This window comes from Bison bison, unplaced genomic scaffold (genome assembly GCF_000754665.1).
Source record: "Bison bison bison isolate TAMUID 2011002044 unplaced genomic scaffold, Bison_UMD1.0 scf7180017864063, whole genome shotgun sequence".
Taxonomy (NCBI): domain Eukaryota; kingdom Metazoa; phylum Chordata; class Mammalia; order Artiodactyla; family Bovidae; genus Bison; species Bison bison.
The window spans coordinates 3,557,083-3,570,018 of record NW_011494635.1 but is presented as its reverse complement, the minus strand read 5'-3'; the positions used below and the strand labels follow the sequence as shown (position 1 = coordinate 3,570,018).

The following is a 12,936-nucleotide window of genomic DNA, read 5'->3' as shown; positions in this document are numbered from 1 at the left end:
GTAAGGCAAATATATATCACATACAGTTATGATTTATTTGGATATTTTCTATGGAAAATAATCTGATCCATAAATAAGTGTGAAGTAATATCAGTTAAATCAGTTAAATTTAAAACATAAAAATAAAGCAGTGAGAGTTTGTTATATTCTTGGCATAAAATGGAAAAAAATTTTCTACATTCACCAATTCCCTGTTTTCCCATATTTTTCCATCTTATGTTTAGAATCAAAGTGAATTTCTTAGTGCCCTTCAGTAATTCATTCAACCTGGCTTTGAAGCCATGGTGGGAGGGCGAGTTTCCCTCTCTGCAGCTGTGTTTTGTGTTCATTGGAGACTGGAGCCACATTAATTTTCCACGTCCCTTTGTCCTTATACAAAGTCTTATGTCCTTTGTCATGTTAAACGTGCTCTTTGTCCAGTTACAAACGCTGCTGTGGATTTTTGCCATGGCATGTTAGCATAAGAGCAATGTAAAAAGCTCTTAATGAAGAAAGTTGTAAAGTAGAATGAATGATTTTAGAGTTAGTACAGTGTAATTCTGTGTTTGACTGTGTTTCCGTGGACCATTTTCTGCTTCTCTTCCCTTCACCAGGTGAAGGAGTTTGACTCCATCTCCCGCCTGGACCAGTGGCTCACCACCATGCTGCTGCGCATCAAGAAATCCATCCAGGGGGATGGGGAGGGGGACGGAGACCTCAAGTGAGGCGCAGTGTCCCTGCGGCATGCCGCCGAATCCTTGTTCATTTCGCGTTAGGGCCAGTGATCATTGTGGGATGCCCATTCAACGGCTTCATTTCGTTGCACGTGAGCCTGACGGTGTGTGTGTGTGTGTTTAAGCCACTGCGTGTATCACTGTGCTGTGGGCGGGTGGGCCGCTCCTATGCGTATTGTGAGTGTGTGATGGGCTGCCTCCCGCTTGTCAGAGTCCCCAGAGTTTTCCAAGAACTGCTTCAGAATCTTCCTCCTGTTATTTCAGTATGTGCAGAGCTCGTGTTTCATTTTGACACATGTTTTTATGTCCCTTTTCCTGGACTTGTGTGCCCAACCCAGTTGTTGTAATAGATGCTTTGCATCTTCTCTGTGAACTTGCACCTTGGTGGATTCTCTAAACGTGTGTGTTTAGTGTAGGATGGTTGTTTGGAATGCATTTATGGCTTTCTTCATTAGAATTATTTATCCTTTTTGTTATTTCGTGATTCTTTTGACAGTGCCAGTGACCCGTTTCCCTGCTCTTGTGCATTGTTCTGTAGCTGATGTGCATGTGAGAATTCAGGTCAGCCGGGCCTGCTGGCTGCTTGCAGTGGGGATGAGGGAGCTTCCTGACACGGCCCGCTGACGTGTGTGGCCGTGTGGAGCTGAACCTGAGCTCATAAGTGCACTGTGCGTGAGATCTAGGAGAGACAGGTGTCTTCCTTTCCTGGAGGGAGTGTCCACTTCTAGTTGGGGCAGGACCCTTGCTTCACCTTCACAGAAAGGTATTTGAACTGGCATATCCCTTTCATGTTCACACACTTTCCCACGTTGAGAGGGCACCCCGTGTGCCCCCTTGTGTACATCCTTACCAGAGCCGGGAGGTTATATCAGTCAAAGCTTGTATGTCATTCATTTTCATTTTTAATTGTCCGTCATTCATTTTATCTGTTAATTGGACACGATGGGCTTGGTGGCCTGAGTACAGTACAGTTTACTGTACCATCAGGAAAGAGTCCCAGTGAGCTGCTGAGGGGACCTGCCCTTAGCTGATGGATTGTTTTATCTGGTGTATTTGAATTCTGTCCTATTGTTTTGACTTATATATGTGCGCTATTGACCTATGAACTTAATCCCTGCACTTTATGTTACGTGCTAATAACCTTGTGCTTTAGACATGCTCTTGTTTCCTGAATCTCTTCTAAGTGATTTGTTTGATGTGCATTTATTGCTAGGTAATGGCAGTGTTGACAGATAAATGGGATTTCCTATGTCCTGTCAGATGTTAACTGGTATTTGAAAGGTATTGCATTTTTGGATGGCCAGCAACTGGGATTCAAAGGTGCTGTTGGGCAGAAACAGAGAGTGGGTCCAGGTTGAGGGCTGAGTCGGGAGGAAGGTTGGGGATGGGGAATAAGTCCGACTAGGAGGGAGCAGAAAGTGGCAGAAAGGAGGCTGAGAAGGACCAGCGGAGGCCTGATCGTGGAGCAGCCCTGTGGGCAGCCGTGAGGATTCGGTGGCTGTAGTTGCGGGGTCATCTGTGCGGCCTGGGCTGGTGGAGAGGTGGGGGCAGTGGTGGCTCTATCCCAGCCCACGGGGCAGTCATGGACCAGGAGACATGGGGTACTCTGACCTTGGACCCTGGCATCCAGTGAGGATTCCTTCTTTCCTTCAAAGGTCTGGGATCCTTAAAAGAAAGCTGGCTGTTGGTTATGGTCCATTTTGGAACAGAGCCTGCTTGGTACTTCTTCACTTCCTATCGGAACCTCTTAAGAAAAAAACACTTAGAGAAGTGGGATTTTGTTGCTCTATGTGATTCAGTGCCCAGCCTGTCAGAAGCACGTGGGTGAGATGAGCGTGTGTCCTCCGGCTGCAGGCCTGCCTACCTGGGGGACAGTAACCCTCCCTGCCAGCCATGTACTTTTGTTGCTGGTCTGGAAAGTCTGCTTCCACTTATTAAGGAAACCTGTGGTCTGACCAGGTAAAGGAAAAATCGAATGACGTTTATTAGCTTTTTATCCTGATCCCCTGACAGACCTGTCTGAGGACCTGTATTTTTGAGAATATTGGCACCATTTTCAGTCCCTGGGATGGGCAGATCCCCTGGAGAAAGGACAGCTGCCTACTCCAGTATTCTGGCCTGGAGAATTCCATGGACTGGATCGTCCATGGGGTCAAAAGAGCTGGGACACGACTGAGCCACTTTCACTTTCACTTTTGTCACATCAGAGTTGTTGTGTTGAAATGAACACTAGGACCAGTGCCTGAGTTAAGATGCTTTTGTTTTTAATATTTCACATGAAAAAGTAAAAAGTAATTGTAATGGCTAGAACAGACCACTAGAACATAAAAGTGAGAAGAAAAAAGTCCCAGGAACAGCTACAGGCTTCCTCCCTAGAAACATTCCATCAGAGTGGGCAGCGCTGTGACTTCCAGTATTTATAAATCGTTATTTATGAACAAAGTATGATTGTGTTGCAGTCTTTGTATTTTAGCGAGTCATGTTTAGTTCATTGTCAAGAGTTAAAATTTCTTATGGGAAAGCTTTGCTTTTTGTGGCAATGTTTTTCTAGCTAGTGTGAACTTCTTTTTTATTGAATGATTTGGAAGCAGTGTCCTTGCAGTCGTGACCGCGTGTGACAGTGCCCCTGTAACCACAGCGTGTGTGTTTATTGTTTCCTCTGACACCATGTATTTCAGATGCCCAGAGTCAACCCCCATGGCTTCTGCGGGGGTTCTGGGCCTCTCTTCCCCAGGGCTGTCGGGGAGGGTGTATTATGAAAATTCACCCTGGATGATAAATCCACCTTCGCAGAGTCAGTGTATTTTGTGTGAACCTGTACAGTAAATAAAGTCCCAGTTATGAGCAGCGTGGTGCGTCTTTCCTGGCTGATGTGCACAGGTCAGGGCTGGCTTCTCATCCTGGAAGGTGTCCCCGGGCAGTGGGCATGACCATCCGGGCTCTGTGAAGACCAATCCTGTCGGTTGGTGCCACTGCTGGTCTGCTGAGGGCTCTGCAGGCTCCGCATTCCCATGCTTGCTGCTGCCAGGTCAGGGAGCTCACGACAAGGTTCAGGGAGGAGCGGCCCCTTGGTGGTGGAGGCCAGCGGTTGGTCTGTCTTGGTGGAGCCACGTTGACTTGGTGCTGTCAGGGCCTTGTTCACATCCCTCCAAGATCACTCGAGGCAAACTCACAATACATGGTCTAACAGGTGGTCCCATTTAGGAGCTCTGCCCCGTTGTTGATCCTCAAGGTTAGTTTCTCATTCAGATGCCTCTCTCAGAATCTTTGTTTCCTAACAGAAGCCCTCGTGGTGGGTTTGGCCAGCCTTGGGGAGGGTCCCATAGTCCCTTGCTGGTAGAGGGAAGTGGGCAGTTCCTAGGCATCAGCTGGGTCTGACTGATGTGCCAGCTGGCCCTGTGCCTATGTCCTCCTGCCTGCCTTGGTGCCTGTGGACAAATCACCTTTCACCTTAAGCGACAGGAACACCATCAAGTTAAGGGGACAGGCACTCTTTTGGTCTCAAAAGATGTCCCTGCTGTGGCAAGGCACGCGACATGCAGGTTAGTTTCAATTGTAACTCACACTCAAATTGGTCACTTTAGGTGACTGCCTTCGGTAAAACCACATTTCTGTGAAGGTCATCTTTAAGAAAGGTCTTCCCTTACCAACTGGCCAAATTTATTTGCAAAGTCTGTACAACAAATTTTGGGTAAAAGCAGAGGCAGGGGAGCTCTGGAGTTTGGGCTGACTGTGTCTTCCACACGAAGGCTAGAAGGTGCAAAATGGCCCCTTTGGGTAGCATGTCCAGAGGGTCTGGGGCTGACACTGACTTGGCAACACAGCACCCAGATGGGGAGAAACGGGAGATGTCCCCAAATCCCTGAGATGCACCTTCAGCAAAGTTTAGGGAGCAGCTCTCCCCTCCCCTCCGCTCCCCAGAAGCAGACAAAGTGACCGTAGACAAGGAGGCTCTGTGGAGCAGACTTACCATGGCCGTGACGAGGCCAGGCCCGTGCACTGGGCCAGGCCGGGCCGGGCACATCTCAGAACGAGTGCAGCAGACAGTTGTCGAGACTCTCCACAGACCAGAAAATGCAAATACTGGTTTCAGTCAGGAATCTGATTTCTATAGAACGTGAATTGTAATCATGAAAATGAACTTAGCCTTACAAAACTATTTTTACAAAACAAACATTTATTAACACATAAAACTTTTGTAGAATCTCTAAAACAAATTCAAGACAAAAATTAATTCCAGTAGGTAACAAAATAATCTATTATTCCTTCTCGTTAAGATGACTTTATCCCATAAAACAGTTTATCAGCACGCAGATTCATTCTGTTGAGAGAAAACGTGTGTGAAAATAACTTCTGTTCTGTAAATACAAGAGGGTGTTGCTGTCACAGCAGGAGACAGACGTGGGACTCAGTACCCCAGGAGCAGGCGTGTGGCCTGTGTCAGCCCCCGGAGCACTGTCAGCGTCTCACGGGGAAGAAAGCACCTAGGGTCTTCCTGTGGCGTTTCATGCGCCTGTGTCTCCATCTTAGACTTAAACATAAAGTACCTTTCTCTTAGAAAATGAGTGTTTTCACAGCAAGTTTAATAAATTAAAATGTAAGAAAAAGAGCGACTAGTGAGAGGAACTCTTTGCTTTTGATCTGGGTCACCTGTGAGTCAAAGCACTGTGCACCCAGTGAACCGCCCTTGCCAGCAGGTCAGGAACCAGGCTGGGGCGGGATGCAAATGCCACTTGAGCAAGAGTGGCCAGCGTGAGACAGGCACATTTAAGACAAGGCTGGCCATTCCGTGGTCCACTGTTAAGGCTAATCAGAGAGGAAGGAGCGCGCCCAATCTGCTCATGCTCCCAGGGGAACGTGTGTCAGTGACTTGCCTGTGTTAGGCTCCTCACGCAGTAATGAAAAGCACTGGGTTTCTGAAAAATCACAGAAATGAAGTAAAAGTCTAGCAAAACTACCAATACTCTTGTGTTCTTAGATTTGCCACAACCACTGCATTGCTGCTTATGGATAAAATAACTACACTATGTTTCAAGTGTTCTCAGCCCCTGGCTTTTTTCACACCTCCTTGCAAAAACTACTCCACTGTTTTCTGCTAGTCTTTGGTAGGACAGCTTTTACCTAATTGGGTTTTTAGGAAGGAAACCTGATGGCCACATTTCACTTCAAGTCATTTTAATGACCAGCTTCCTAGTTGCATGTGTGCTACGAGCAGCTACCTGACAAGTGTTCCGTTTGGGGCCTACAAGCAGGGGTGGGGGCCAAGTGCTGTCATTCATCTCTTCAGCCCAGAGTATCTCTGATGGGCTTCAGTTTGACAGGAAAGAAACGGCTGAAATAAATACGTGGTCCCAGTTTTCTTTCACCTTGTTAGAAAAATAGCTTTAAAGTGTCAGAAACAAACCTACACAAAGCCTAAGGCAGCAAGCTGGTGCACAGCTCCAAGAGCAGGGTTGGTGCTCTGCTCCATGATTAAGCTGAGCAGTAACCGTGGCCTTGTGAGCATCAGGGTTGCCGGGCGACAGGGCGCTGCCACCAGAGGTCAGTGAGGCGACGCTAACTGCCTTGTTTGCTGATGAAGTGTGGCTGAGGTCATGCGGATCAGGATTTCTAAGGGAAAGCTTGAGAAATGACTTGATAGCGACGTGCAGGTAGCAGTTCAGGAAACTGTGGAAGCCATCCCTGCCCGCTTCTTTGCCTGCAGTTCTTGTCCCCTGACGAAAGCTCACATCCAGCCCTCCCGTGCTCAAGTGCAGGCTGGAACCCTCCAGGCAGGTGACCCCGCTCCAGTCCACGTGGGTCAGAGAGCGGAGCTATGTGGGCCTGGCTCTGTCTGTGGTGTCAGCTCGCTAAGCTCACTGATGGCAGTGGCCAGCAGCGTGTCCTGGGACCCCACAGGGCCGTCGGACTTGCAGGCTGGGGCTGCGGGGCTGTCCTCATGCATGGCAGGCATGCTGCCCTGGACGGTGGCCAGGTTGTGAAAATGGCCATTTTCTGCAAAAGATAGCAATTTATCGGAAAGTTTGGACGGCGCGTACTCGTCGTCAGGCTGCTCAGTCTTGTGGCCGTCGCCGTTCTTCGGAGAGCCGTCCACGATGACCAGGAAGGACTTCCACGGAGTCGTCTTGTCATGGATCTGTGGAGCAAGTACACAACAGCGGTCACCCACATGTCCCTGTCCAGGGTCTGCAGACCCCCGGTTCACAGCCACTTGTCATTGGGCCCGACAGCCTTCTCCACCCATCAGACCCCTGTCTTCACCGTGGTCCCCGTCAGAACGGACTCGGCCAGCACCAGGCCCCGATCCCGGATGGAAAGCCCCAGGGCAGGAGGACGGGCACTCTGCCATCCAGGGCCACACAGCTGGAAGCAGCACCCCCAGGGCCAGCCTGGCTTACCGAAGTGTGCCGCCGCAACGTGGACTTATCGGTGAACGCCCGCCCGCATGCGTTGCACATGAACGGCTTCTCTCCTGTGTGGATCCGGTGGTGGCGCTGGAGGGCGTTGAGCTGCGTGAACTGCTTGCCGCACTGGTCACAGCAGTATGGCCGCTCCCCTGAGGGGAAGGGATGGAAAGAGGGGGATAGGAGGGGAAGGGGTTGCCTATTGCTCTGTGGCCACACGGTAGCACCCCCCAACACCCCCCCGCCCCCAGCCATAGCAGGGCTGCAGGAGCACACGTGCCCCCCCGCCCAGGCCACAAGGGGCCCTGGGGGCCGTGGCCTCACCCACAGCTGGTGCAATGGCTGTGGGCAGCTCACCTACTTTCTAGTCACACCTGACCATGCACACGTGTGGTGTCCCAAAAGGACATGCACACCGTCACCCCTAGTTCTAATCCGAAGGTTTGAAAAAGTTCACATGTCCACATCTGTGTACACATGTTCAGACCGTTCCAGTTCGTCAGAGAAACTAGAAACTCAGGAAATGCTATTAAGACATACAATGTAAAGTTAAATTCCAAATAATTTTTCAATAAAACCTTCAGGATGTTTTCTTGCACAGTGACCTCCCATCTCTGGCGACACTCCAGCCATACCTGTGTGGACTTTGATATGCTGGTAAAGTGAATTCCGCTGAGCAAAAGTCCTGAAACAAACTTCACATTTAAAGGGTTTGGACCCAGTATGGATCCTATTGTGATGTTTTAAATACTCCTTGGAAGCAAAACTCTTGCCACACGTTTCACACATGAAAGGCCTCTCACCTACACAGAGAGAGGAGACAGGGAGTTAGATGTGACACAGGCGGGAGGACCGGGTCCACCCTCCCAAGTGCCCCAACAGGCTGCGGGCTACCTTCTCTTGTGAAAACTACCCAGAAACATCTACTCAGGTACAGCACTTGCTACCCACTCAAAGTTGGTGGAACTGCCCCCTGAAATCCCCAGAAAGATTCCAGTAGATTATGATGAAAGAGCATGTCCAGCCAGCTCACATTTTGGAAATGCAGTCATTCCCAAACAAGAACAGCCTGCTGGGAAAGTTGGACTTTTCCACAGGGCTGTGGTGGGTCTCTAGCAGAAGCCCTTCTGGAAGGGAGCGGAGTCTGTGGTGAACACACGTGGCTGTCCTGGAGCAGCGACCGCTCACCTGGGCAGGTGAGGACCAGGAGGGCGTCCACCCTCCATGCTGTGCAGTCTGCGCCCTAGACTTCTCTGTTAGGTTTGCCCTGATTTCTCAAATGCCAAAACTGGCTTCAATAAAATCTGAACATATTAGCAAGTCCATCAAATGACCAGTTCTAACTGAATGTTTCAGTGTGACCTGACCTTCCCTCCTCCACTCTCATCAGACACCACTTCTGCTTTTTCAGTCTAGAGTTCACATCATTAAGTGGCTCACCTGTCTCACCATCTGAACTTGAGGCTCACAGGACAGTGCAGAGAAGTAAACCTTTTAAATGCAGGCAGGAAAGAACTGGGCTTGTGTGATAAGCACAGTACCCCACAGCTGGACTCCCCGGGGCTCTGACCCCAGGAGCACTGCACAGAATCAGAATGGTGAGCTTAAACGTTCTCCCTAGCCCAGTGAAATTATACCATAAAACTTCTGAGAACCCCATAATTCCACCACTTCAACACCTCGTAACTCTTAAGTCTGCAGGTTTTCAGTAAAGCTGGGATTCACTGTATGCTTCATTGCGCATCTCTCAAGCTGACAACCAAGCACAGGCATTTTTCATAATATTTAGAGACCTTAGGCCCAAACGCTTGGTCCTGGGTGGGACAGGGTGGATTTACCCGATTATTGAATCACTTTCTTGGGGCTGGACAGTCCATTTGTTCCTGATTCTGTGTTATTAGAAACAGCAAGAATGGAGATAACAGCATATGGCTTTCCCCACATTCTGAGCAGTTTCTTTGAGAAAGATTCCTGGAAAGGGAACATGGGGCTGAAACACCAGGGTACCTCTGGATGCCTAGGACACAGGACCAGCAGTACACAAAGGTCATGGCCATGGAGGCAGTGGGCATATTTTATTCATTTACTTGTGCTCACTTACTAGATGAGGAAGCAAGTCCGGGCTTTAACCTGAACCCCAGGCAGACAGCAACATCTAAACTAATAAACTGCAGTTTCCCTCTACAGCCAGGAAAGATACTCAATCACAACAGCATATTTACCTGTGTGACACCTTTTATGATAAATCAGCATGTGGTTCTGAGTGAATCTTGCACCACATTCATCACAGACAAAAGGTTTTTCCCCCGTGTGAATTCTGAAAGCATAACAGAATAATTCAGATTGTGTTCCAAAGCTCACTCCATCACCAAGCTCCTCCCTCACCTGCAGAAACCCTTTGCTCCACGAGCCCGAATGTGAAGGACTGAAAGGTAGTGAGGCCCAGGACTCTCAGCCCCAAGTCAGTCTCTGCCTGAGGCAAGACCGCCAAGTCCCGCTGGACACACAGCCCCCCAAATATGCCGTGTGGTTAGTGCTGCCCCACATGCAGGCAGAGGCTGCACCTCCACAGATTAAAACACTCAATAGCACTGCATGGTATTTATAAAACTGCCTCATTAAGAACAGTCACCTAGACTGACAAAGAACCACGTGGTCAAAACCTTTACTGTCCTTTTCCAGTTCAGTGTAACAGTCTAGAAAGAACTGTTAACACGTGAAGCCAGCTGGTCCCCAGGGCGCACACGTCAGCCCTGCATGTCAGGGCAAGGACGGAGTGACCATCACCACGTTTCCTGAGCCGGGCTGGGGCAGGGAAAGGACAATGAACGCCCACCTACCACCCCCAGACTGGCCCAGGGTGAGGGCAGATCTCGGGGAGAGTGGAAAACTGCTTTGTCTGAATTTCTAGTATAAGTACTGAGCATCAGAAGGGAATTTGTTTAAAAACTGAATGTCACCTCCCTGTACTTCAGAATCAATACACGTTATTCCTATCTGTCCTAACCCTGGAGCTTATCAGACTGACAGGTGGCAGGCACTCTCCAAGCCCAGAGAAGTGTCCCTCTGCTGAAGTCTCCAGGGAGACCGCACCACCCGGCTGGTCTCAGGCCGGGGTCCCAAAGTAAGGGGGTCTGGGGTCTCTGCCCCGACTCAGCAGGGGTGATGGGGGTCTGTAAAGGGTGGAGAGAGGCCCCTGAGCCTGAACGGGAGGCTGGGGTCCCCATCAGCCCAGGCCCCACCCAGAAAGCGCCATCCCCGCATCTGTCTCCAGGGAGAACCCAGACAATGGAAGCACCCCCCGACTTCGAGAAGGAGCAACCGAACAGTGACCCCTCCGGGGAGAGGGGACCACGCCAGCCGCCCACGCCTCCACGCCCACCCCAGGCCTACCTCAGGTGGGTCTTGAGGGCTGAGGGCTGCGAGAAGGTGGCCGGGCACTCGGAGCAGCCGTAGGGCTTGTGGCCGGTGTGCGTGCGCTCGTGCAGCCGCAGCGCCGTCTTGGAGCTCAGGCCCTTGCCGCACTGCTGGCACTGGTGCCGCTCTCCACCGCCCTCGTGCACCTGCACCACGTGCCGCTTCACGTCCTTCTTCCTCTTGAACTTCTTGCCGCACAGCTCGCACGGGAAGTGGCGCTCGCTGCTGTGCACGTGCCGCTGGTGGCCCTTCAGGTTGCAGCGGTTGGCAAAGGTCTGGCCGCAGGTGTCGCAGCGGTGCACCACCTCGGTGGCCACGCCGTGGTGGAGCCGCACGTGCTTCAGGAAGCTCTTCTCGTACAGGAAGGCCTTCTCGCAGCGCGTGCACTGGAAGTTGCTCCTCCGCCGACCCGGGCCCTCCTCTCCCTCCTCCTCCTCCTCGTCCCCCTCCTCACCTCGTCCCACTTTGGGCGGCGCGGCCTCTACCCCTGCCCCAGCCCCGCTGTCCTCCTCGTCCTTCGTGACTGCTTCTTTCTCGTTTTCCAGGGCTTCTGGGCTGGGCTCCCGGGGTCCCCCGCAGCCCCCCATGTCCTGCTCAACACTCTTCTGCTGCTCCCGGAGTCGGCGCGTGTACTTCTTTTTAGGGATTTCCACGAACACCTTCCTCCCGGCCAGCCGCCCACTAGCCCTTCTGAGCTTGGGGTAGGGGGGCTTAGCCACCTCTTTCCTCTTGTCTGGCTTCTCCCTGGACTTCCTCGGGGGCAGATCTGGCAATAGGCCATTGCCGATTCTCTCTGCTGGGGGATCCAAAGAACTGGCAACCCCATTGGCCAGAGGGCCATCAGGGGCCATCCCTGCCCAGGCCTCAGGGGCGAGAGCAGCCGTAACCTGGGCGCCGCTGCTCCCTTCTGCCTCCTGAGACTCTGAGAAATTCTGCAACTCCAAAAGTACCGACTCTAACATCTGCTTCTTCAGCTGAAAACAAGTTTCGGATAAGTCCAAACACTTCAGCTTTTCTGCCATTTCCAGCATGCGCTGTACCCGGTCTTCCTCAACCTGTACCTTGGCCGTGTAGACAAACTCAAGAAAGGAAGCGAAGTCGGCTACCTGCACTTCGTCTAAGTAGACGTTAGTCCTGGCACCATCCACAGTCTTCTCGTTAAGGAACACTTCCTTAAAAAACTTGCTGGTGGCTGCCAGCACTGCCTTGTGGGCCATGAATTCCTCCCGGACGCCCTGGTATTCCACGCTGACGGTCACGTCACACAGGTGACCCAGCAGGCGGAGCTGGTGCATCTCATGCAGGAGGTTGATTGGGGAGGACTTGGATTCCAGCAGGACCGCACCACTCTCCATGTTGCTTCTTCCCAGAAACACCTTTGAACACAAACCAAGAATTATTTATGCACAGCAACCTCCGAAGCAGAAGGAATAAGAACTGTGAGGATTATATATCAGTTCTTTAGAGGGTATAAACTGATTAAAGACCTAAAAAACCTAACTTTTCTCCCGTACACTTTCAAGTCACACATCACATCTTAGCATTTTTTTCTGAAGTCCCAATGTACCTCCAGAGACATTTGTATGAAAAATGACTAAGGCTGTCCTAAAGTTATTATTAATGAAATATGTTAAAGCAACAATTTGCTTCTCGAGGTGATTCTGTTATTTGCCTGCAGACCCAGACCCCCTAAACAGAATTTAAAGCAACAATAAATTAGGTGTGCTGCTTTGATCAGGAGGAGGAAATGGCAACTCACTCCAGTACTCTCGCCTGGGAAATCCCATGGACTGGGGAGCCTGGCCGGCTAGAGTCCCTGGGGTTGCAAAAGAGTCGGACACACGACTTAGCGACCAAAACACAAACACTTTGATCTGGAAACCAGATAAAATACATGGCCACCACCGTTAGGAGAGCAAACCCTGTCTGACTTTGTAAACAACCGACTGAAGAAAATATCTACTTTCTATGAAGAAAATTTCCTGGAAAGTAGCGGACGATCCACGGTATTTCCACCCCCGGACGCCCGTCCTACTGCACTGGAGCGATCGGGGGCACAGCGCTGGGGTCCAGCTGCGCTACCTGGAGCAGGGCCCTCAGCTCCTCCGGCCACAGCGGCTCCTGGGCTGGAGGCTGGCCAGGCCGCCGTGGGGGTGGCAGCCACGCCGGCCGCCCGGCGACCCCGGGGCAGGCTTCGCGGGGTTGGGGGGGCCCTGACACGGTCACGGAGCGGCCGGGCCTGACTTGGGCCTCCCCCAGAGCACACCGCCTTCCAGTCGGGCCCGTCCTCCCAGACCCGGCCTCGTCCCCCCGGTGCGGTCGGGTCCCTAGGTCGGCCTCACCGGTCCCGGTCCAGCCCCTCAGCGCCCTCCGGACGCAGGGGCCGTGGCCTCCTTTCCCCT

General features: G+C 51.5%; 2 protein-coding genes across 2 annotated transcripts in view; one reads left to right on the top strand and one right to left on the bottom strand.

Annotated features, from left to right (window-relative positions):
- Positions 1 to 3,560, top strand: part of NAPB (N-ethylmaleimide-sensitive factor attachment protein, beta) — a gene marked incomplete at its 5' end in the record, with an annotated part of 37,238 nt that extends 33,678 nt beyond the window's left edge. Inside the window, one exon of the mRNA XM_010836604.1 lies at positions 594 to 3,560. Coding sequence (XP_010834906.1) covers positions 594 to 704 — 111 coding nt within the window. The remainder of the gene's footprint in view (positions 1 to 593) is intronic.
- Positions 3,561 to 4,872: 1,312 nt separating this feature from the next.
- Positions 4,873 to 12,769, bottom strand: GZF1 (GDNF-inducible zinc finger protein 1). Its single transcript, XM_010836345.1, has 6 exons — positions 12,617 to 12,769; positions 10,511 to 11,910; positions 9,340 to 9,434; positions 7,753 to 7,920; positions 7,112 to 7,269; positions 4,873 to 6,849 (listed from the first exon to the last, which is right to left on the bottom strand). The coding sequence occupies exons 2-6, from the start codon at positions 11,887 to 11,889 to the stop codon at positions 6,514 to 6,516; spliced, it is 2,136 nt and encodes a 711-aa protein (XP_010834647.1). The 5' UTR covers positions 11,890 to 11,910; positions 12,617 to 12,769; the 3' UTR covers positions 4,873 to 6,513.
- Between the last annotated feature and the right edge of the window lie 167 nt (positions 12,770 to 12,936).